Source organism: Heterodontus francisci, chromosome 20, assembly GCF_036365525.1.
Source record: "Heterodontus francisci isolate sHetFra1 chromosome 20, sHetFra1.hap1, whole genome shotgun sequence".
Classification (NCBI taxonomy): Eukaryota; Metazoa; Chordata; class Chondrichthyes; order Heterodontiformes; family Heterodontidae; genus Heterodontus; species Heterodontus francisci.
In genome coordinates, this window is record NC_090390.1 from 66,656,920 (window position 1) to 66,681,173 (window position 24,254).

The following is a 24,254-nucleotide window of genomic DNA, read 5'->3' on the forward strand; positions in this document are numbered from 1 at the left end:
ACCTTACAGACAATGTCCCAGACGCCACCATCACCATCCCACCGGCAGGACAGACCCATCAGAGGTGGAGGCACAGTGGTATACAGTAGAAAGGGAGTTGCCCTGGGAGTCCTCAACATTGACTCCAGACCCCATGAAGTCTCATGGCATCAGGTCAAACATAGGCAAGGAAACCTCCTGCTGATTACCACCTACCGCCCTCCCTCAGCTGATGAGTCAGTACTCCTCCATGCTGAACACCACTTGCAGGAAGCACTGAGGGTGGCAAGGGCGCAGAATGTACTCGGGGTGGGGGACTTCAATGTCCATCACCAAGAGTGGCTCGGTAGCACCACTACTGACCAAGCTGGCCAGGTCCGAAAGGATATAGCTGCTAGAGTGGGCCTGCGGCAGGCGGTGAGGGAACCAACAAGAGGGAAAAACATTCTTGACCTTGTCTTCACCAATCTGCCTGCCGCAGATGCATCTGTCCATGACAGTATTGGTAGGAGTGACCACCGCACAGTTGTTGTGGAGATGCAGTCCCGCCTTCACATTGAGGATACCGTCCATCACATACCGTGTTGTGTGGCACTATCACCGTGCTAAATGGGATAGATTTCAAACAGATCTAGCAATGCAAAACTGGGCATTCATGAGGCGCTGTGGACCATCAGCAGCAGCAGAATTGTACTCAGCCACAATCTGTAACTTCATGGACCAGCATATCCCCCACTCTACCATTAGCATCAAGCCAGGAGACCAACCCTGGTTCAATGAAGAGTGCAGGAGGGCATGACAGAAGCAGCACCAGGCATACCTAAAAATGATGTGTCAACCTGGTGAAACTACAACAGAGGACTACTTGCGTGCCAAACTGCGTGAGCAGCATGCAATAGACAGAGCTAAGCGATCCCATAACCAACGGATCAGATCTAAGCTCTGCAGTCCTGCCACACCCAGCTGTGAATTGGGGTGGATAATTTAGCAACTAACTGGAGGAGATGGCTCCACAAATATCCCCATCCTCAATGATGGGGGAGCCCAGCACATTAGTGCGAAAGATAAGGCAGAAGTATTTACAACAATCTTCAGCCAGAAGTGCCAAGTTGATGATCCATCTCGGCCTCCTCCTGAAGTCCCCAGCATCGCAGATGCCAGACTTCAGCCAATTCGATTCACCCCGCTTGATATCAAGAAACAACCGAAGGCACTGGATACTGCAAAGGCTATTGGCCCTGACAATATTCCAGCAATAGTACTGAAGACCTGTGCTCCAGAACTTGCCGCACCCCTAGCCAAGCTGTTCCAGTACACCTACAACACTGGCAACTACCTGGCAATGTGGAAAATTGCCCAGGTATGTCCTGTACACAAAAAGCAAGACAAGTCCAATCCGGCCAATTACCGCCCCATCAGTCTACTCTCAATCATCAGTAAAGTGATGAAAAGTGTCATCAACAGTGGCATCAAGCAGCACTTGCTTAGCAATAACCTGCTCAGTAACGATCAGTTTGGGTTCCGCCAAGGCCACTCAGCTCCTGACCTCATCACAGCCGTGGTTCAAACATGGACAAATGAGATGAACTGAAGAGGTGAGGTGAGAGTGACTGCCCCTGACATCAAAGCAGCATTTGACCGAGTATGGCATCCAGGAGCCCTAGCAAAACTGGAGTCAATGGGAATCAGGGGGAAAACTCTCGGCTGGTTGGAGTCATACCTAATGCAAAGGAAGATGGTTGTGGTTGTTGGAGATCAATCATCTGAGCTCCAGGAGATCACTGCAGGAGTTCCTCAGGGTAGTGTCCTAGGCCCAACCATCTTCAGCTGTTTCATTAATGACCTTCCTTCAATCATAAGGTCAGAAGTGGGGATGTTTGCTGATGATTGCCCAATGGTCAGCACCATTTGCGATTCCTCGGATACTGAAGCAGTCCGTGTAGAAATGCAGCAAGACCTGGACAATATCCAGGCTTGGGCTTGAGAAGTGGCAAGTAACATTCGTGCCACACAAGTGCCAGGCAATGACCATCTCCAACAAGAGAGAATCTAACCATCTCCTCTTGACATTCAACAGCATTACCATCGCTGAATCCCCTACTATCAACATCCTAGAGGCTACCATTGACCAGAAACTGAACTGGAGTAGCCATATAAATACCATGATTACAAGAGGTGGTCAGATGCTAGGAATCCTGCAGCGAGTAACTCATTTCCTGACTCCCCAAAGCCTGTCCACCATCTACAAGGCACAAGTCAGGAGTGTGATGGAATACTCTCCACTTGCCTGGATGGGTGCAGCTCCAACAACATTCAAGAAGTTCAACACCATCCAGGAAAAAGCAGCCTGCTTGATTGGCACCCATCCTCAAACATTCAATCCCTCCACCACCGACGCACAGTGGCAGCAGTGTGTACCATCTACAAGATGCACTGTAGCAACGCACCAAGGCTCCTTAGACAGCACCTTCCAAACCCGCGACCTCTACCAACTAGAAGGACAAGGGCAGCAAATGCATGGGAACACCACCACCTGCAAATTCCCCTCCAAGTCACACACCATCCTGATTTGGAACTATATCGCCGTTCCTTCACTGCCGCTGGGTCAAAATCCTGGAACTCCCTTTCTAACAGCACTGTGGGTGTACCTACCCCACATGGACTGCAGCGGTTCAAGAAGGCAGCTCACCACCACCTTCTCAAGGACAATTAGGTTCTTTGGGCCTCCTTATCTCGAGAGACAATGGATGCGCGCCTGGAGGTGGTCAGTGGTTTGTGAAGCAGGCTATAAAGGCCAATTCTAGAGTGACAGGCTCTTCCACAGGTGCTGCAGAGAAATTTGTTTGTCGGGGCTGTTGCACAGTTGGCTCTCCCCTTGCACCTCTGTCTTTTTTCCTGCCAACTACTAAGTCTCTTCGACTCGCCACATTTTAGCCCTGTCTTTATGGCTGCCCGCCAGCTCTGGCGAACGCTGGCAACTGACTCCCACGACTTGTGATCAATGTCACAGGATTTCATGTCGTGTTTGCAGACGTCTTTAAAGCGGAGACATGGATGGCCGGTGTGTCTGATACCAGTGGCGAGCTCGCTGTACAATGTGTCTTTGGGGATCCTGCCATCTTCCATGCGGCTCACATGGCCAAGCCATCTCAAGCGCCGCTGACTCAGTAGTGTGTACAAGCTGGGGATGTTGGCCGCCTCGAGGACTTCTGTGTTGGAGATACGGTCCTGCCACCTGATGCCAAGTATTCTCCGGAGGCAGCGAAGATGGAATGAATTGAGACGTCGCTCTTGGCTGACATACGTTGTCCAGGCCTTGCTGCCATAGAGCAAGGTACTGAGGACACGGACAATTAGGGATGGGCAATAAATACTGGCCTAGCCAGCGATGCCCACATCCCATGAATGAATAAAAACAAAAACCCATTGCCCTCAAATGGGGCAAGCAAGCCCATCATAATTCTCAGGAACACAGGGGCCACTGGATCCCTTTTACTGGAAAAAAGCCTGACCTATCCCCCAGAGAATGCAGTGAACATCAAAATGATGGTAAATGGTATTGGAGGGCAGTGTATGCCTGCACACGTACAAACTAGGTGCACCTGGAGTGCAACCTAGTTTCGGGACCGGTGACTGTAGGGATTGTCCCTAGTTTGCCTGTGGACAGGGTTGACCTGCTCCTAGGTAATGATCTGGCGGGGAGGAAGGTGGTAGCCCCCCCTCGGTAGTGAAAGACCGCAGGAGTAAAGCGTGGCTACCCGACCCAAACCCAACCAGACCCGACGACATGTGTCAGGTTTGGGTTGGGTCAGGTCTCTTTTCTGGGTCCAGCATTCGGGCTCGGGTCGGGTACAGCTGGACGTGGACGGTGCTGCCTTGCTCTGGGAAGTGATCTTCAAATGAACATTCAGGACATCAAGGAGGGAAACGTGCAGTCCGAACTCCGCACTCTGCAGTAAAGCCTGGCCACCCGACCAAACCCAACTACATGTGTCAGGTTCAGGTCGGGTTGGGCAGTAAAAAAAATTAAAGGACTCGGGCCCGGGTCAGGGTCGGGTTGGCTGTTTTCGGGTTGGGCCGGGTCGGGTTTTAATTTTATACCCGAGCCAGGCTTTACGCAGGAGGTCAGAGAGACAGGGCAGTGGCGGGAGACAGACCCCTGCAGTTTCCCTGAATGTGTAGTGGATCAGGCCCAGATCAAATCAGCTCCCCCAGAGGAGACTGCATTGGCACTGCAGGCAGATAACCATGAGGTCTGCCTGTCCAAGACTTTTTTTGGAAAGTTAGGAGACCCAGGGAATGAATTAAAATCGATTTTTCGTAGGTGAGACTCAGCAAGCCGACCCAGTATTGTAAGCATTAGCACAGGCTGCACAGTCTGAAAGTGAAGCAAAGGGAGTCCCTGATTGCTACCATTTGAAGAATGAGGTGCTGCTGAGGAAATGGAGTTCTCCTCACAGACCTGAGAGCAAGGAGTGGACAGCAGTTCACCAGTTACTGGTGCCACAGAGGTACCGGAGAGAAATATAAATAAGGGCCCACGAGACTACAGTGGCTGTACATGTCGGTACACGAAAGACCAAAACCTGCATAAGAGAGCAGTTTGACTGGCCAAAACTCCACAAAGATGTGGTGAAGTACTGCAAGAGTTGCTACATGTGCCAGGTTGAGAGGAAACACCAACCTACAGTGAAACCTGCACCCCTAAGTTCAAGGAACCCTCCAGCAGAGGGCTGGTGAATTGTTAGGGAGCCCCGCCGAGAACAAAAAGGGACAGGCAGGCATTAGACTGGCAAAAGGTTAGACAGGGAAGGGGAAAAAGTGACCAAGAGGGCAGGTAAAGGAAATCCGGGAGGAATCCCGGATGAAAACCCTACTGTCTGGTCAGCCAGCCCCGAAAAATTTGAAACGGTCGACCCCACATCTGCCTATGTAAATGCAGGCATTAGAAGCACCCCACCAGAGCATTTACATGAACCAGCAGAGGCAAAGAAAGATCTCTAGGGGGCACAGAAACCATGAGGGTGATGCCTCGCGTAGTCAAAGTGCCACAGGGGAGTGCAGTAGAGCCTGCACGAATACCTGCAGGCAGGAATGTCCTCTGGGCCGAAGGGCAGATTAGCAAAGAATCTTCCTCTACAGTCAGAAAAAAGAAAACCACACATCACCTAAAGTCAAAAGCCTTTGCATGACTCAGTAAAGCCCTGAAGGAACGTTCAGGATAGACCCACCCATTGCTGACTCTCCTGGGGAAAAAAATTGCCTCAGCAGGAACAAAGAACCTAGGCAGCCATGGAAATGGGCAAACGAAACAGAAACTTCCCCAAAAAAGAACCACATGTTTATTGGGACGCCAATAAAAGGGTGATTTTTAATATGTTTTAGGATTTGTGAATGAACGAGAGAAATGCATGGGTTTTTTCTGTATCTTATATTTTCTCCTGACCCTTTTAATGAAATGCACTTTTCACAAATCGCATTTCATTCCGCTGGGTGTGGAGGTGTCATGCTAGGCCCCCACCTGCCAAGAATGAGGCACATCAATTTTGTCATGAACATTGATTTTTAACTGTTGTTGGAGCAAGGAAATGACTTGTTAAACAGATCAGCCCTGGCTAAAAAAGAAATTTATATACTAACAGACATCGAAGGTGAGGAAGCACATTCCAGGGCCTGCTAAGGAGGATACAATCCATAAGGGCCAGGACTGGTTAGACCAGCTGGTCACACGACTACCTGGCTGTTCCAGGGTTTTCTTTTGAACAGGTCACAGAGAGTTTGAAGGCAGAAAGCTGTTTGCTGCTGGACTGAGATCTCTCCTGTCTGCTCCCATCTCTATCTCACAAGCCTCTGAATCCACATCAACCTCAAGAGAGAAAAGTCTCCTACAGCGAACAAGGTTTAAGAAGAATACTGAGCTCCAATATTCACAATATCTATTAATGGCTTGGGTGAAGGAACTACATGTAACATTTGCAAGTTTGCAGACGACACAAAGCTGGGGGGGAATGTGAGCTGTGAGGAGGATGCAAAGAGGCTCCAATGTGAGTTGCACAAGTTGGGTGAGTGGGCAAATGCAGGGCAGATGCAGTATAACGTGGATAAATGTGAGGTTATCCACTTTGGTTGTAAAAACAGAAAGGCAGATTATTATCTTAATGGTGTTAATTTGGGAAAGGGGGAGGTGCAATGAGACCTGGGTGTCCTTGAACACCAGTCACTGAAAGCAAACATTCATGTGCAGCAAGCAATTAGGAAGGCGAATGGTATGTTGGCCTTCATTGCAAGAGGATTTGAGTACAGGAGCAAGGATGTCTTACTGCAGTTATACAGGGTCTTGGTGGGACCACATCTGGAGTATTGTGTGCCGTTTTGGTCTCCTTATCTGAGGAAGGATGTTCTTGCCTTGGAGTGAGTGCAAAAAAGATTTACTAGGCTGATTCCTGGGATATCAGGATTGACGGATGATGAGAGATTGGGTCGACCTAGGCCTATATTCACTAGAGTTTAGAAGAATGAGAGGGGATCTCATAGAAACCTATAAAATTTTAACAGGACTAGACAAGCTAGATGCAGGGAGGATGTTCCCGATGGTTGGGGAGTCCAGAACCAGGGGTCACAGTGTCAGGATATGGAGTATACCATTTAGAACCAAGATGAAGAGAAATGTCTTCACTCAGAGGGTGGTGAACCTGTGGAATTCTCTACCACAGAAGGCAGTGGAGGCCAAGTCATTAAATATATTCAAGGAGATAGATATATTTCTTAATGCCAAACAGATCAAGGGATATCGGCAGAAAGCGGGAACAGGTTACTGAATTAGACTATCAGCCATTATCTTTTTTTGAAAGGCGGAGCAGGCCCAAAGGGCCGAATAGCCTACTTCTGCTCCTATTTTCTATGCTTCTATGAAAAGCAAGATCCAGCTACAATCAAGGACTCTACAGTTATCTCGAAGAACCCGTAACAACAACTCTTCAGATATTGCCTCAAACCTTTCCACTTTATTTTTCTTCTGCTCTTTTATGTCTCTATTTGCATGTATTGCGTATGCATGCTAGTGTGATGCACGGCGTGTATCCCCAGGTGTTAATTGAATTAGAGTTTAAGTTTAAGTTTAATCAATTTAAACTTTTCTTCTTTAACCCTAAGAAAGCCTGTTTGTGCTGGTTTCTTTGCCTTATAATTGGAAAGCGGTGATCAAGGATTCACCAAGGGGTAGCTAAAAACAGTGTGTTTAAAATTAAACCCTGTTACAGTAAGACCAGGTGAAGGCTGAAAGGGCCTCTTTCTCACCTGGTCGTAACAGCATCCATGTTATTTACCTTACCTACTCCAGGTTTGTTTTTTATTTGTTCGGGGGATGTGGGTATCACTGGCTAGGCCAGCATTTATTGCCCATCCTTAATTGCCCTTGAGAAGGTGGTGATGAGCTGCCTTCTTGAACCGCTGCAGTCCTTGGGGTATAGGTACTGTTATGATCCTGCAGTTTTATTTTCTGGGAAGAATGCGGTGTGCCTTTAAGGCTGGAAAAAGAGCCGTACTGCTTTAAGGCAGCAAGCTCTAAAGACTGAGTCAAAGAATGCATTCTTGTTGCCTTGGATACAGCCATTCAGAGACTGCAATTCAAAGGGTGCATTCTAGTTACCTTGGATACAGCCACTTGGACTGAGTATCTAGAGATACATTTGTTACAATTCAATTTTGACCTGGCTTATAGTGGAAATAGTCTGTTCTAACAGGGGACATAGACAGACAGCTATGTGTTAGCACCTGAAAGAAGAGCTCTCAGACCATTTCAACTGAAGGAAGAGAATTTAGTCTGTTTATTCATTATTCTTTCTCAAAATTAAAAAAAAAGTCAAGCCAAAACAGACATCTCTGATAATTTAAACTGAAGGAAGGGAAGTTAGACTCTGACAATCTTTTATCCCTCAAAAACTCTAAAGTCAGACTGATTCTATTGAAAGTGTTTGCAAGTTGTTAATTGTTGAAATTCATTGCTGGAGAAGGGTAGCATCATTTACTGCTGGAATTAGACTACAGACTATTATACTGTTGAAGAACCTTTTTTCTCCCCATCAGACGGCTGTGAGGACGTCAAGCAACTTTGGACTTTTTCACCTCCGGCAGGAGCGTAAATTTGCAAGGACTCTATTTTTTTCTATTTTAAATGTTGTTTATATCTTAGTAATGTTTAAGAATTTAGTTTTTCTAACTGAACAGTTAATTTGTTGATTTAACAAAACCTGGTTTGGTTAGCCTCATTTGGGGGCTCAATTATTTTTATTTTTTTTTTATTTAGAGATATAGCCCACCGAGTCTGTGCCGACCATCAACCACCCATTTATACTAACCCTACACTACCCCCATATGTTCTACCACATCCCCACCATTCTCCTACCACCTACCTACACTAGGGGCAATTTACAGTGGCCAATTTACCTATCAACCTGCAAGTCTTTTGGAGGTGGGAGGAAACCGGAGCACCCGGCGGAAACCCACGCAGACACAGGGAGAACTTGTAAACTCTGCACAGGCAGGACCCAGAACCGAACCCGGGTCGCTGGTGCTAACCACTGCGCTACTGTGCCGCCCATAATAGATGGTACAATTTGGCTGGGTCTTTCTTTAACTTGGAAAGTTTAAAATGATATGTTAGGTGATCTGTGGAGGGACGGGATTGAAATAACAGTGCGTTTCTCCCATCACAATCATAATCGTATATTTTGATTGGGGGCTTTGACTGGAGCGGTTGGTCATAACAGTACACCAACATTGCTTAAGAACATTGGCAGACAGGCAATCGACTCTTTGGTTTTACCAATGTTACTATGTAGCCAATTTCGATTATGCATAGATGAGGAGCCCAGATTAATTCTCACTCCAAATTTCCAACTGTCAGGGGAAGTATTTCTTCTCTGCTTAATGTCTCACCCTAACAGTCTAGCCAGGGTTGAGAATGTATTATGTGGTAAACTCATCTGACTCCTACAAGCTACCAATCTATGTTTTAAAGTTGGCAAGCTGCACTATGCACAAACAGTATCACATTTTGAAATCAATCTTATTACCAATACAGACATAAGCCATTCACATCATTATTCAGTAATTAAAATAAAAACTACAAAGGCACTCGAGTATCACAAAACCAAAGGGCACTGATTATATTTTATCTTAGAAGGAAATCAACCTATGAAACTCAGAATGAAAATTACAAAGATAAATACAAATGAGTGGCCATTCAGCATCTCTAGCTCATCTTCCTTAAGACTGTTGATAAGAATTTAATTACAGGTTAACAGTACAAATAAGACAGTACAAATAAGTTTTATGTAATCGAAAGTACATAGTGGAATATATCTTAAAGATGAGAAATGGGTTTGATTTAGCTCATTGGCTTTGTTATACATTCTGCTCCAGCTAATTTGGCAGCAAGCGCTGACTATTCAGCTCTGTAGTAGAAACTAAATAGTTAAATAAGAAAAAACTAGATGAGTTATGAGTGATGAATAACCGTGGAAAAAAGTACTGGTGTAGGATTGCCTAAATAACAGCTTGGCTCAGTTGGTAGAACTCTTGTATCTGAATCAGAAGGTTGTGGTTCAAACTACCTCATGGATTAAGCATGTAATCTAGTCGAGCACTTCACTGCAGTGCTGAAGGAGTACGATATACCCACAGGTACTGCCATCTGAATGAACTATTAAAGATCGCATGGTACTATTTGAAGGGTAGTGAACTGTCCTAGCCGACATTCTTCCTTTAGCACAACCAAAAGTTAATCCAGCTTAATTGGTTGGACATCTTGGGCCTGATTTTAACCCACTCAAAATCCACGTACTTGCACAAGTTAAAATTGGGCCCTTTATTGCTATTTGTGGGATCTTAGTTTCCTACAGTCACTGTAATCCATTGCCTAAAAAGTGCTTTTGAATCTGATACCATTAGGGGAGATTTTCTGCTTTGGCATTCTCAACATATGCTGAGAATGTATATCAGGAAAGTTTGCTCTCCCAGTCTGCAATTTTCTGTTCATTAAAGTTAATGGATAGAAAATCATGGGCTGGGGATGTGCTATGTGCTCCCAATGTGCACCGAGAATACCAAAGCTGAAAATCTCCATTTATATAATTACAAGTCTTTATTTCTTTTATCTTAGAGGAACTATAACATTTTATTATCCAATGTGCGCCGAGAATACCAAAGCTGAAAATCTCCATTTATATAACTACAAGTCTTTATTTCTTTTATCTTAGAGGAACTATAACATTTTATTATCTAATCTACAAGTGGCATATTTGAGTACTCTGCATTTACAATTAGAAACGGAAATGATCGTTATATTTGCCATATTTTACTGTAGTAATTGATGGAGCGCGAGTGACAGTAATATGAAATAGAACACTCCAATTGGATTATTTCTAAAACTCCAATATGTAATTAACAAATATCAGAAAAGGGGCAACTAGAACCTAATCCAATTACTAAACAAAGACAAAAATTATAATTCAAGGAAAATAATTATTATAAATACTTACTAAGTAATAGAAACTTTGAAGAGCAAATGCCACCAAACCTCAAGCATTATATCTATCGTACGTTATAATCTTAAACAATACTACAATAATGTGCATTTCATATAGCACCTCTATAATTGGGTGGATAAGGATGAAGTAATTTAATAGGTATGAAATGACATGCTAGAAAAGGAGCTTTTGAATTCTTCACAGATCATTTCACAAAACTGCACAAAGATTTTGTGCAAACTGACCTCTGGAATTCTCACCCAAATCTTTTGATAACAGCGCAGCAACTTAAAAGTTTGTGCCATGAAGAGCCTGAAGGAATTTACGCATAGCTAACTCCATATGCTTTCAGGGCTTTTTTGTATAATGGAAGAAAAACATTTGAAACTATGTCAAAGCCCAAAAGACTGGGAGCAAAAATGTCATCTTCTTACCATTTAAATTGGAAGCTATCCCAACTTTGAAGGTAGTTTTTCTCTTTTATTTAAGAATGAATCAAAATGATGTAATTACTGTCTAATGCCACTTGCAAACACTCTGCACAGTTCTTAATTTATTCAGCAATCTTCTTTTGCATGCGCAGTGGGTCATTTTAATCTTGAACAACTACAGAGCTGCCTACATTTGAATAATTGCCCAATATCAGCCAAGAAATGTTGGCAATTTTGTATACACTATGCATTGTGTGAGGAAGTCATCATCAGGGTGATGAGATGATAGCATTGGTGTGGTCAATTCTGAGCCCAAGATTTGATATGATATATATAGTACCCAAAATGAAATGAAATAGGCAGAACAAGATAAAGGTTTTTGCAAAGAACTCACTTTACTTAATCTTCATATAAGATAGATTACTCATACCATAGGACCACTGAAACACAGAGGTAAAACATGATGATGATAAGTTTACCTGATACTGCCATATTCATCATAACAATAATGGCACAGTGTTTTAGAACATCATTGCATGGCACAATGCATAATGAGATAGGATATGCATCTGTAATCCTACATACTATGAGTTCCTAATATCTGCCTTGATGTGAGGAGATGCTGAGCAAATATCTGGTGCTTCCAAATGAAGAAGAGAAAATAAGAGCCATCACTGGGTTACCTTCACTCCCTTCTAGTGGTGACCCAAAGTAGCATCAACAGAGAACTCAGTGCTGGTTGCTCACCAACTCAATCACAGTTGATGCATTGCCGAGGAGACATATTCATTATATTGCAAGATTGAATACAAAGATAATGCCTGAAGTCAAAAAATAACATAAACTCAAACATTCCAATTAAAAACCTGCACAGAAGTGGACTTGGTGGCATATGGGCTAGCATACTATCCTTTCACCTTTAAGGTGAACATCTGGATTCATCTCCTCCATGGATCAGTATGTTTAGCCATTCTTCTTTCTTTGGGCCTCCTTGTCTCGAGAGACAATGGGTAAGCGCCTGGAGGTGGTCAGTGGTTTGTGAAGCAGCGCCTGGAGTGGCTATAAAGGCCAATTCTGGAGTGACAGGCTCTTCCACAGGTGCTGCAGAGAAATTTGTTTGTCGGGGCTGTTGCACAGTTGGCTCTCCCCTTGCGCCTCTGTCTATTTTCCTGCCAACTACTAAGTCTCTTCGACTCGCCACAATTTAGCCCTGTCTTTATGGCTGCCCGCCAGCTCTGGCGAATGCTGGCAACTGACTCCCACGACTTGTGATCAATGTCACACGATTTCATGTCGCGTTTGCAGACGTCTTTATAGCGGAGACATGGACGGCCGGTGGGTCTGATACCAGTGGCGAGCTCGCTGTACAATGTGTCTTTGGGGATCCTGCCATCTTCCATGCGGCTCACATGGCCAAGCCATCTCAAGCGCCGCTGACTCAGTAGTGTGTATAAGCTGGGGGTGTTGGCCGCTTCAAGGACTTCTGTGTTGGAGATATAGTCCTGCCACCTGATGCCAAGTATTCTCCGAAGGCAGCGAAGATGGAATGAATTGAGACGTCGCTTTTGGCTGGCATACGTTGTCCAGGCCTCGCTGCCGTCGAGCAAGGTACTGAGGACACAGGCCTGATACACTCGGAATTTTGTGTTCCGTGTCAGTGCGCCATTTTCCCACACTCTCTTGGCCAGTCTGGACATAGCAGTGGAAGCCTTACCCATGCGCTTGTTGATTTCTGCATCGAGAGACAGGTTACTGGTGATAGTTGAGCCTAGGTAGGTGAACTCTTGAACCACTTCCAGAGCGTGGTCGCCAATATTGATGGATGGAGCATTTCTGACGTCCTGCCCCATGATGTTCGTTTTCTTGAGGCTGATGGTTAGGCCAAATTCATTGCAGGCAGACGCAAACCTGTCGATGAGACTCTGCAGGCACTCTTCAGTGTCAGATGTTAAAGCAGCATCGTCAGCAAAGAGGAGTTCTCTGATGAGGACTTTCCGTACTTTGGACTTCGCTCTTAGACGGGCAAGGTTGAACAACCTGCCCCCTGATCTTGTGTGGAGGAAAATTCCTTCTTCAGAGGATTTGAACGCATGTGAAAGCAGCAGGGAGAAGAAAATCCCAAAAAGTGTGGGTGCGAGAACACAGCCCTGTTTCACACCACTCAGGATAGGAAAGGGCTCTGATGAGGAGCCACCATGTTGAATTGTGCCTTTCATATTGCCATGGAATGAGGTGATGATACTTAGTAGCTTTGGTGGACATCCGATCTTTTCTAGTAGTCTGAAGAGACCACGTCTGCTGACGAGGTCAAAGGCTTTGGTGAGATCAATGAAAGCAATGTAGAGGGGCATCTGTTGTTCACGGCATTTCTCCTCTATCTGACGAAGGGAGAACAGCATGTCAATGGTCGATCTCTCTGCACGAAAGCCACACTGTGCCTCAGGGTAGACGCGCTCGGCCAGCTTCTGGAGCCTGTTCAGAGCGACTCGAGCAAAGACTTTCCCCACTATGCTGAGCAGGGAGATTCCACGGTAGTTGTTGCAGTCACCGCGAGCACCTTTGTTTTTATAGAGGGTGATGATGTTGGCATCGCGCATGTCCTGGGGTACTGCTCCCTCGTCCCAGCACAGGCATAGCAGTTCATGTAGTGCTGAGAGTATAGCAGGCTTGGCACTCTTGATTATTTCAGGGGTAATGCTGTCCTTCCCAGGGGCTTTTCCGCTGGCTAGAGAATCAATGGCATCACTGAGTTCCGATTTGGTTGGCTGTATGTCCAGCTCATCCATGACTGGTAGAGGCTGGGCTGCATTGAGGGCAGTCTCAGTGACAGCATTCTCCCTGGAGTACAGTTCTAGGTAGTGCTCAACCCAGCGGTCCATCTGTTTGCGTTGGTCAGTGATTATGTCCCCCGATTTAGATTTGAGGGGGGCGATTTTCTTGATGGTTGGCCCAAGAGCTCTCTTCATGCCATCATACATTCCTCTGATGTTTCCGGTGTCTGAGGTCAGCTGAATATGACTGCATAGGTGTTGCCAGTCGTCGTTTGCGCAACGCCTAGCTGTTCTTTGTGCAGTACTTCTGGCTGCTTTAAGTGCTGCGGATGTTAAATCGCTGGGGGCTTTCTTGTAGTTCAACAGTGCAATGCGCTTAGCGGCTATGACAGGTTCCAGCTCTTCATTATGAGATTGAAACCAGTCTGCATTTCTCTTCGCACTTTTGCCGTAGGTGGTCAAAGCTGACTCATAGATGGCGTCTCTGATGTGGGCCCACTTGGTCTCAGCATCCCCTGTGGGAGTACTTTGAAGGGTTGTTACAAGTGAATTTAGAAATTTTTGTAACAGCTGTGGGTGAGAAATTCTGCTCGTGTTGATGCGCGGGTGGCCCTTCTGCTTGGAATGATGCAACTTCTTTGGTTTGAGTCTAACCTTGCTGCACACCAGGGAGTGGTCGGTGTCGCAGTCCGCACTGTGGAAGCTGTGTGTGATTTGAACACTGTTTAAGGCGGCTCGCCTTGTGACAATGAGGTCTAGCTGGTGCCAACGACGTGATCTTGGGTGCCTCCATGAAACCTGGTGACAGGGTTTAGTGTGAAAGAACGAGTTGGTGATGCAGAGGTTATGATAGGTACACAACTCAAGCAGTCTCTGCCCGTTCTCATTCATCCTTCCAACGCCATAGCGCCCAAGGCAGGAGGGCCATGAGTCATGGTCGGCCCCAACCCTGGCATTAAAGTCCCCCAGCAGGAATAGGTGTTTGGTGTTGGGGATGCTGCTAATGATGTTATGGAGTTGTTCATAGAACTGGTCTTTAGCTTCAGGTGGGGAGCAGAGTGTTGGAGCATAGATGCTGAGTAGGTGTACTGGACCAGAGGTGGTGAGCAGTCGGATGGACAGTATGCGTTCCGAGCCATTTGAGGGAGGCTCTATCATGCTGAGTCATACATGCCAAAAAGATGCCAGATTCCATCTGACCTCACTTGGAATGCTATAGTTAGCCTCACTCCAGTGGGTTAGAAAGGTGAAAATTAATCAGACTGTCTGAAGAAGATAGAATCAGGCTCAACTCTGATGTCTCCTGCAGTCATATAAGTTGTTGACACGCAGAGTCAGGCTCACAGACGAATAATAACTTCTTAAGTGTGGTGCTGCAGTGTTACCAGTACTGCACCTAAATGAGGAGTCAATGCCTTCAGGCAAGTAAGAGGCAAGAGGTTACATTGGCTAAGAAAATTGTTGAGAGAGAAAAGGTGGAAAGGTGGAAAGGTTTGGATTCAGTCAGGACACATGGGAAGAAATCTTTGCTTTATGTAAGGGTCCAAAGGGAAATGAATTTGTACTTTCTCAACCTAGATACCAGTGGCTGTAGACCCTTAACATAAATTGACAATTTCATTCAGAGGGGCAAAAAGAGGGGAAGGTTGCAAAATGTATCGGATTAAGCTATATTGGGGCAGCGTCAATGAGCTTTACTAAGCATCAAGACATGAGGGTGTTTCATGCTGATGGAGTACCAAAATTAGCAAAGTGCTCTGTTTCCCAGCACTAATTGTTCCTCACTATGGTGAGTATCAGTCTTAATTAGAAACATTCTTTTTTGAAAATAGAGTTAAAAATTTATTTTTTATAGACTTTACAATCTGGTTTAACCTTTGCAATGATTTTGTCATATATAGCGTGTTGCTAGCAAGATCTCTGCACATATAATAAATATTCAATACTAAAACTTATATCATTAAACTGTGTTCCAGATGTGCCTTCTTAGTTATCGCCAATGTACATTACCCCATACAGTTGTTTTGGGAGTTCTCCAGACTTTTAATGACTTATACTGCCACAAATCTGCCAAGATCCATACTGGAGAAACCCATAGTCATTGGCAGTAGTCTTTAGTTAACATGCAACATCTATGAATTATGAATCACAAAAGAATTTACATTCCACAGAAAAAACTACTTCAGAAATCCCACTTGAAATATGTCAAATATCTAGTTCTCACACAGTTACCAAACATAATTGTTTGGAAAGAAACAAATCTCTCTTTTTGAATCAGGATGCAGGGAAATGAGCAATGAAGGCCAGACTTGGGGTGCCGGGTTTTCAAATGCCAGCAACTTTGGAACCGGGAGCAGATGCAATTTAAAAATCACAGTCCTTGGCGGGGCAACCTGATGCCTCTGGAACAGAGTACAATTTTTAAAGTGAGGGCGGGGGCGAGGGAACAGGGGACCCACTCACCTCCAATTACTGGTCCATTAAGCTCTTAGAGGAGCTTGTTAATGGTTTGGCGGGGTCAGGACTGCCATTTTCAATTTGGACTCCAGCAAACCCGAACAGTCTGGTGCGCTTAGTGCACAGCCATCAGGTCCACAACGGGGTGAAGGGAAACCTTTTTTTCAGGTTAAAAAGGACCTTTCAACAATGTCTTTTTCTTTTATGCTGCTGGCTGTCTAAGGAGCTGCCTGCTCTCTTCGGCAAGGCAGCTGTAGGCCCGATCATGGCTGCCGTCTGCTTTTGCTGCTTGTGCTCTGCAGGCTTCTCCCACCTCCTGGCATTGCTCAGAGCCACTAATTGGGTGCTGAGTTTTCCTCCTTCCCAATTAGGGTATTAACATATCAAAATTGCATCGCGTGAGTGATGCAGTTGAGGCACGGGGTTGGGATCCGGAAATTATCCGGGTGTCGGGCTTCAGACTCCATTTTGAAAATCCAGCCTTGGCTGTCTACTTTTGAGACCTGGGTTCAAATCCAGCCCAGATTGATAGGATGCAAGTCACATAGGTCAATTAGTTGTGCAGATTTTATATCACAATCCATCTGCACAGGACAAAACTGCCCCTTGTTTGGGTGTTAAATTGGCAATCTCACTCAGAGCTGCCACTGGATTGCAGGAAATGGAAATCATCACACTGACATATTAGGGTGTTATCTTCTGAAGTTGGGGCTGATTATGATTGCTTTGGATAGGGTTTGATACTCACCATCAAATAGCAATTTCCCTGATCTGGGAAGACTTGATTCTGACACTGAGTGCAACAATAGAAAGCATTCTACTTGTTAACAACAACAACTTGCATTTATGTAGCACCTTTAATGTAGCAAAAACATCCCAAGACATTTCACAGGAGGGTTATCAGACAAAATTTGACACTTAACCTTATAAAGTAATATTAGGAGAGATGACCAAAAGCTTGGTCAAAGAGCTAGGTTTTAAGGAGTGATTTAAAAGGGAGAGAATAGAGAGGTGGAGTGGTTTAAGGAGGAAATTCCACAGCTTAAGGTCTAGGCAGCTGAAGGCACAGCTGCTAATGGTGAAAAAAATGAAAATCAAGGATGCATTAGAGGTCAAAATTGGAGAACCACGGAGATCATTTGGGACTGTAGGTCTGTAGGAGGTTACAGCGACAGGGAGTGACAATGTAACGAAGGGATTTGAACACAATGATGAGAATTTTCAATTGAGGTGTTGCCAGGTATGCGCCAATGTAGGCCAGCTATTGCAGAAGTGATGAGTGACCAGGACTTGGTGTGTGTTAGGATACAGGCAGCAGAGTTTTGGATGAGCTCAAGTTTATGGCAGAGGGAGGCTGGCCAAGAGGAAATTTGAATAGACGAGTCTAGAGGGAACAAAGGCATTTTATCAGGGCCATTCATTAAGCCAATTTATTGAGACGTCACAAAACAGTGACACATAGTTGATATTTTTCGTATATCAACAGTTTTTGTTATTCTGTTTTATGGCTATTAAACTACACATCTGAGATACATAGAATATATTGTATAGTCATGCTGTGATAGAAAATTTAAACCATGAATGGAACCAAAGCAAAAAAGATGAATGATACAGTTGTAAGGATCCATGACTTGCTAGCTGTCACACTGGAATCCATGCACTGTTATATTTATATGATTGCTAACCTGACCATGTGGTGCCACCAGTCTCATGATAAGGGATTTTCCTCTAGCTGTACATTGCTCGAGAACGTACAGTCACTATATCAGCTACACTGCCCAAGAGACAAGGCTGTTGTCATTATTACCGATCCTTACAACAGCTATCATTTTTGCTAACCTAAAGCAAAATCTCACCATCTCCTCTAATCCAAATGTTGAAATAAAGCTGCTCTCACTACTTCTAAAATAGTCTGCTGCTTTCCCTATCAATTAAACAAGCCTGCCTTTATTGCTAATCCTAACCCAGTTCAAAGCTGTATAGTTGCTGCAGTTCCTGATAACTGCCCATAATGGCAAGGCTGCCATCAACACAGCAGGGTTGCTATCCCATTGTCATATATATATTTCTGCTAAATGATGCATGAAACTTCCAGTCACATACATTTTTTTTATTAAAAGCAGAAATAAAAAGACAGTATTCCATGGAACTGTTGCAACATTTTCTACTCTCAAATGAGTTTACTGATAAATTAATTCATTCCCAACCCAATTCATTCCCAACCCCTTTCCTTTCAATTTTCTAATTCAGCAATCTGTGCTTACAAATCCCACTCTCACCAGGATCTGTCATTTATTAATTTTATTTTTAAAAATCCATTCCTTCCTCTATGTAGAATGATATATTGTTGTTGTTGCTACAGTGGCGAAGTGGTAATGTTACTGAGCTAGCAATCTAGAGGCCCAGGCTAATGCCCTGGGGACATGGGTTCAAATCCCACCTTGGCAGTTGGTGGAATTTAAAGTTTAATCAATTAATAAAAATCTGGAACAAAAACAAGAAATGCTGGATTCACTCAGCAGGTCTGGCAGCATCTGTGGAAAGAGAAGCAGAGTTAACATTTCGGGTCAGTGACCCTTCTTCGGAATAAAAATCTGGGATTGAAATGGTGTCATGAAACTATCACTGTCTTAAAAAAATCTGGTTCACTAATGTCCTTTAACAAAGGAAATCTGCCATCCTTACCTAGTCTGGCCTTCATGTGAGTCCACACCCACTGAAATGTGGTTGACTCTTAACTGCACTAGGAAATGTCCGAGCAAGCCATTCAGTTGTCAAGGGCTTTTAGGGATGGGAAACAAATGCTGGCCTTGCCAGCCATGCCCACATCCCATGAAAGAATAAAAAAAGTTCAGGTCTCTTCCCTGTTCCAGATGCTATAATTTTCTTGTCTAGAAATCTATGAAGAATTTATTAAATTATAGATTTAATAAAGGGTACCGAGATTCCCTGAGTGGCATTGGACCAGTGTAAATTATTATTCAAAATTATTTTTAACTAGGTTTTCTGATGCATCTAGGAACGTAAAAGTTTGATTTGAAGCAAATCTCTGAAGAATATTACCCTTTACAGGCAACGTTACCTGAATTAGTTGCGTAAACTCAGTACGTTACATTTGTGGGTGAGTCGTACAGTCTTAATGACATTCACAGACAGAAAAGAAAAGTAAATGGAATGGTGATGTAGGTGAAAAAGGAGCACAGGAAAGTCGCATTACCTCTCATTACTGAGAAATACCCACCCTGACGTGACCAGACATTTGACAATGAACTCTCGGCAAACCTTTGCAACATAACTGGCACATAATTGAAAGGGCTTGATCAGATTTTCAGCGACAGAACAAAACCACTCCGAGGGTGTGAGACTGCCATCTACAGACAGAAAGCGAAGATGAGGGATGAACACTGGAGGAAAGAAAGGAACGGCAAACGAACTGCCAAATTCCCCTTTTAAAATTGCATTCTTGCTCACGCTCTTGCGATTAAATTCGGTCTCACAGCAACAGGTTTGCCGATTTCATTTTCACCTTTGATAGTCAAATGTAACGAAGGTCAGTGATCCTCCGCTCTGCGCTCTCCGCCCTAAATTAAAGCCGTAGTTTATACTACATTCCATAATGCTGTGCTGCACAATCTCCCAATCAAATTGTTGAAAGTACAGTTGAAAACCTCATTAGAAAATACCCGGTCTTAAGCCACCTTACATTGGCCGGTATTTCAGATTTCGCAATTCTTTCAAATATTGCAATGTTTCCTAGTTATACCACTTCAAGTGTAGCGGCAATGCAGAGTTGACCTAGGAGTAGTATCAGATTGATTGGTGGCAAGCTCTACAATGAAGAAAGATACTGTAATGGCTCGAATCTAGGCGCTGCATAGCGTGACATAGGACAACATATAAATCTGGGATATATAGGAAAGGTGGATCGTTATGTGTGTTAATTTAATTTAAATATGGTATTTAGTTATTTTAATATCGAGACACAGTACAAGTCACATGCAACTCTGAAACTTCTCACCTGAGATGATGGATGCTGCCCTGAATATGTCTGAAAGTCGATTGTTCGGTGGCTCATAGGGGGAACCGACCAGATCATGACCTGTAATTGTAAACCCTGAGAGAGGTACAATCACAGTTTACTTAGTCACATTGTATACAAAAATCTTTAGAAATAGTTGTTATACATGATAAAAATGAGAAGCTTTAAAACTATATCTGCCGTACCATGCATGAAACTTTGGTGAATGCTCCAGTATATTCGGAGACATCTCTTCTCGTTCTTCATGCCCCTTTTACACCTGCAGTTGTACAATGGGCTCTGTTGGACTACCTCCATGGCGCTGATGCACTCGTTTTTCGCTTCAGGTCCGGTGACCATGCTGGCGCTACCGGCCAGGCATTGCCTCAGGGTCCGGTACTTACTGCTGCAGGCCGAGTCGCTGGTACACAGTTCATTGCCCTTTACGCAGTCAACACGGCTAACAGCAGGGACAGGATTCACACCTGCAGTCTGAACTATCGCATCTGGAGGGGGAAAATAAACAAGACAAAAACCAGCACATATTAGTTCAAAAGGTTCAAGGTCTTTATAAATAACAATAGCAAATCAATAAGCATCTTTCAGACAACATTACAGATAATTTACCACATCTGAAGCGTTAGCAATAGTTATCTCATCTAGGACAATATTCCAAATCGTGTAACACATCAGGAAATTAATATCGAATAAATTCTACACTGGAAAATGTGATTCATTCAGGTCACTAGAAGCAGAAATAACATCTTAAATTAATCTTTTTTTTGTACACCAGCAACACTCCAATTTATTTTCCCAACGTAATACCTAATTTGACGTTCAAATGTTACATAATAAAATAGAGCGAGTGTGATTCACGTGGAGGAGCCAAATTAAATAGTTTAATCAACCGTCGGAGCTAAGGCGTCCTTTATTGGGCTGCGAATTTTAAAAGAGGCTGCTAGCGTATCAAAAAGGCCTCAAGACAACACATACTTCGCTATTAAGTTTCTAGCAGTACCGCATTGTTGAAGGGTAGATGGAACGATTTGCAAAATTGTGCATCTTACCTATAATAGGCAGAACGAAGTACCAGGCTGTAGAAATCATTGTGGTTCAGCTTCTTTTAGCACATCAAATATGAACAGCTTTGTTTCATTAAGTAGATTCAGCACTTTGACACTCCAGCGTGCAGTACGAACCAACGATGCAAATCAGTCCAGTTCAGATCCATTTAGTTTTAGGCACTGACCCCTTTAACCAGCAAGCCAAGCTATTCCCTCACTTTTATTCACAGCAGTTGAACGATTGGGGAGATAGATATCATCTGCGGGCACGATCTGTAACCCTTTTTATTACAAAAACAGTATATTATATAGAGAGAAACCCTCGCCCTACAATATCAGCCCATCCAACGATATAGCCTGAAAGTGCTATCAGAAACCCAAGCGATCCATCAGTTCAATACCTTGTTCAGCCCACTGCTAACCCTTGTCTTAACGCGTATGATGTATCCAGCACATGCACGCTACCACCACCAGCAGCCTCCTTTAAAATAAACGTCTGCAGCTTCCTCCAACTCCGAACTAGCATTCAGCCACTTACTTTCCTACGCACCGTTTATTTCCACCACCACCAACACCCCCCGCCCCCATCGTTGCTTTATCTTCCTCGTTTAGGGACGAATACGTGACATGTTAGTTACCGGATGATGTGCAGAGTTAAATGATTGTTTCTAATTTCCGTTTGGCGAGAAGCTGAAACACGCGGGTTGTTAGGGAATTACTGTGAAGGTTCAAAGCTATTGCTCAGTTCGTGATCTGACCGAGATAGACATCGAGAGATCGATTGTTTAATATTGAGTGTATCGCTAAAAGATTAAAAGTTAAGGGAATGATCACAGCAGGCATGTCTAACAGCAATTCGTCGCCTGCTGGCTGGAGGTGGAAGAGTATAGTGCCGATCTAAGTGATTCCCTTTCTAGTCCTTACATTTAGCGATCTGAGAGAATGGCAACATTTATATCCGTTCTTCAATCTACAGAGCGCTTTGTTCCACTTTATTGTGCGTCCAGTTTACACTGGTGAACAACGCGTTTAATAAAATCACACTTCTTGCAGTGTCAAGAGTAGCTGTAATCCTTAAACAGGTTGTTCTGAAAATATCAGAATGGTTCCTCCCATCATTACTACGGGAGTTTGCTCTTCCTTTCGAGAACCCACTGCTATTCATTCCCTCCGCGATTCAACTCTTGACAAAAGATGGAGCAGCCAGCTGGGTTACACAGTGCTGCATCTGGGAGATTCGGAAGAGGGGCGCGCTTGGACCGTATGGAAGCTTGTTGGAAATTCCGACGTTCTGGTATTATCGACACATGCCATTTAGAAAACCCGTGGTGAGTGTACGAGGTCTATACATGCAATAAAATCTGACAATACCATAATACTACTAGCTTGCGTCTTCCCCACCTTCACACAGGACAGAGCGAAAGAGGGGAAGTAAAGGCACAAATGCTCAGATGTTTTGTAATGTAACAAGTTGTAAAATGTGGAGGTGTAGTCTAAGAACATAACAAATAAGAGCTGTATTCCACACGGCCCTACCAGCTTGCTCCGCCATTCAATAAAACAACAGTTGATCTTTTATCGCAACTTCACTTTCCCGCCCTATTCCCAGATCCCTTAAAGCCTAAAGGGGAAGATTTTTAAAATTCATTCTCAGGATGTGGGTGTCATTGGCAAGGCCTGTATGTATTTTCCTTTTCTAATTGCCCTTGAGAAAGTGATGTTGAACCACCTTCTTGAACTGCTGCAGTATGTGGGGTGAAGGTACTCCCACTGTGCTATTAGGTAGGGAATTCCAGAATCTTGACCCAGCAATGAAGGAATGGTGATATATTTCCAAGTCGGCATGGTGTGTGACTTGGAGGGGAACTCACAGTTGGCGGTATCCCAATGTGTCTGCTGCCCTTGACCTCCTAGATGGTAAAGGTTGTGGGTTTAGGAAGTGCTGCTTGGCGAGTTGTTACAGTGTATCTTGAAGAAGGTACACACTAAAGACACAGTGCACATTGGTTGTGTAAGCTGATGGTTAGGATCCCAATCAAGCAGGCTGCTTTGTCCTGGATAGTGTCAAGCTTCTTGAGTGCCATTGGAAGTGCACCTATTCAGAGCAGCGGAGAATATTTCATCACACTCCTGACTTGTTCCTTGCAGATGGTGGACAGGCTTTGGGGAGTCAAGGCGTGAGTTACATGCCACAGATACTCAGCCTCTAATCTACTTGATGGTAATGCTGTTGAATCTCAAGGGGTGCTGTTACACTCCCTCTTGTTGGAGATGGTCATTGCCTTGCACCTGTGTGGCTAAATATTAATTGCCACTTATCAGCCCAAACCTGAATGTTGTCAATGTCTTGCTGCACGCGGGCATGGACTGCTTCATTATTTAAAAAGTCACAAATGGAACAGAACACTTACAATCATCAGCGAATATCCCCACTTCTGACTTTACAATAGACAGAAGGTCATTGATGAAGCAGCTGAAGATGGTTGGGCGTTGGACACTGCCCTGCGCAACTCCTGCAGTGATGTTCTGGGGCTGAGATGATTGGCTTCCAACAACCACAATCCATTCTGCTAAGTGTGACTCCAGACAGTGGAAGCTTTTCCCTCTGATTCCCATTGACTTCAATTTTACTAGGTATTCTTGATACCACACTCAGTCAAATGCTGCCTTGATATAAAAGGCAATCACTCTCATCTCATCTCTGGAATTCTAAGGTTGTAATGAGGTCTGGAGCTGAGTGGTCATAGCAGAACTCAAACTGAGCAGAGGTGAGCATGTTATTGGTAAATAAGTGCCACTTGATAGCACTGCCGACAACACCTTTCGTCACATTGCTGATGATTGACAGTAGACATAGGGTGGTAATTGGCTGGATTGGATTTGTCCTGCTTTTTGTGGACAGGACATACCTGAACAATTTTTCACTTTGCCAGATAGATGCCAGTGTTGTCGCTGTACTGAAACAGCATTTCTCCTCATCTCAGTTCTAAGTCTCCAACCCCTTA

The 24,254-nt window shown here is 44.2% G+C and overlaps 1 protein-coding gene across 1 annotated transcript in view; it reads right to left on the reverse strand.

Annotated features, from left to right (window-relative positions):
* The window catches only part of gfra1b (gdnf family receptor alpha 1b), a 248,195-nt gene extending 226,903 nt beyond the window's left edge, over nt 1–21,292 (reverse strand). Inside the window, exons 1-3 of the mRNA XM_068052971.1 lie at nt 21,253–21,292; nt 20,392–20,691; nt 20,186–20,281 (exon numbers count right to left, since the gene is read on the reverse strand). Of these exons, the coding sequence (XP_067909072.1) occupies nt 20,186–20,281; nt 20,392–20,691; nt 21,253–21,292 (436 nt within the window). The remainder of the gene's footprint in view (nt 1–20,185; nt 20,282–20,391; nt 20,692–21,252) is intronic.
* Nucleotides 21,293–24,254: the final 2,962 nt, after the last annotated feature.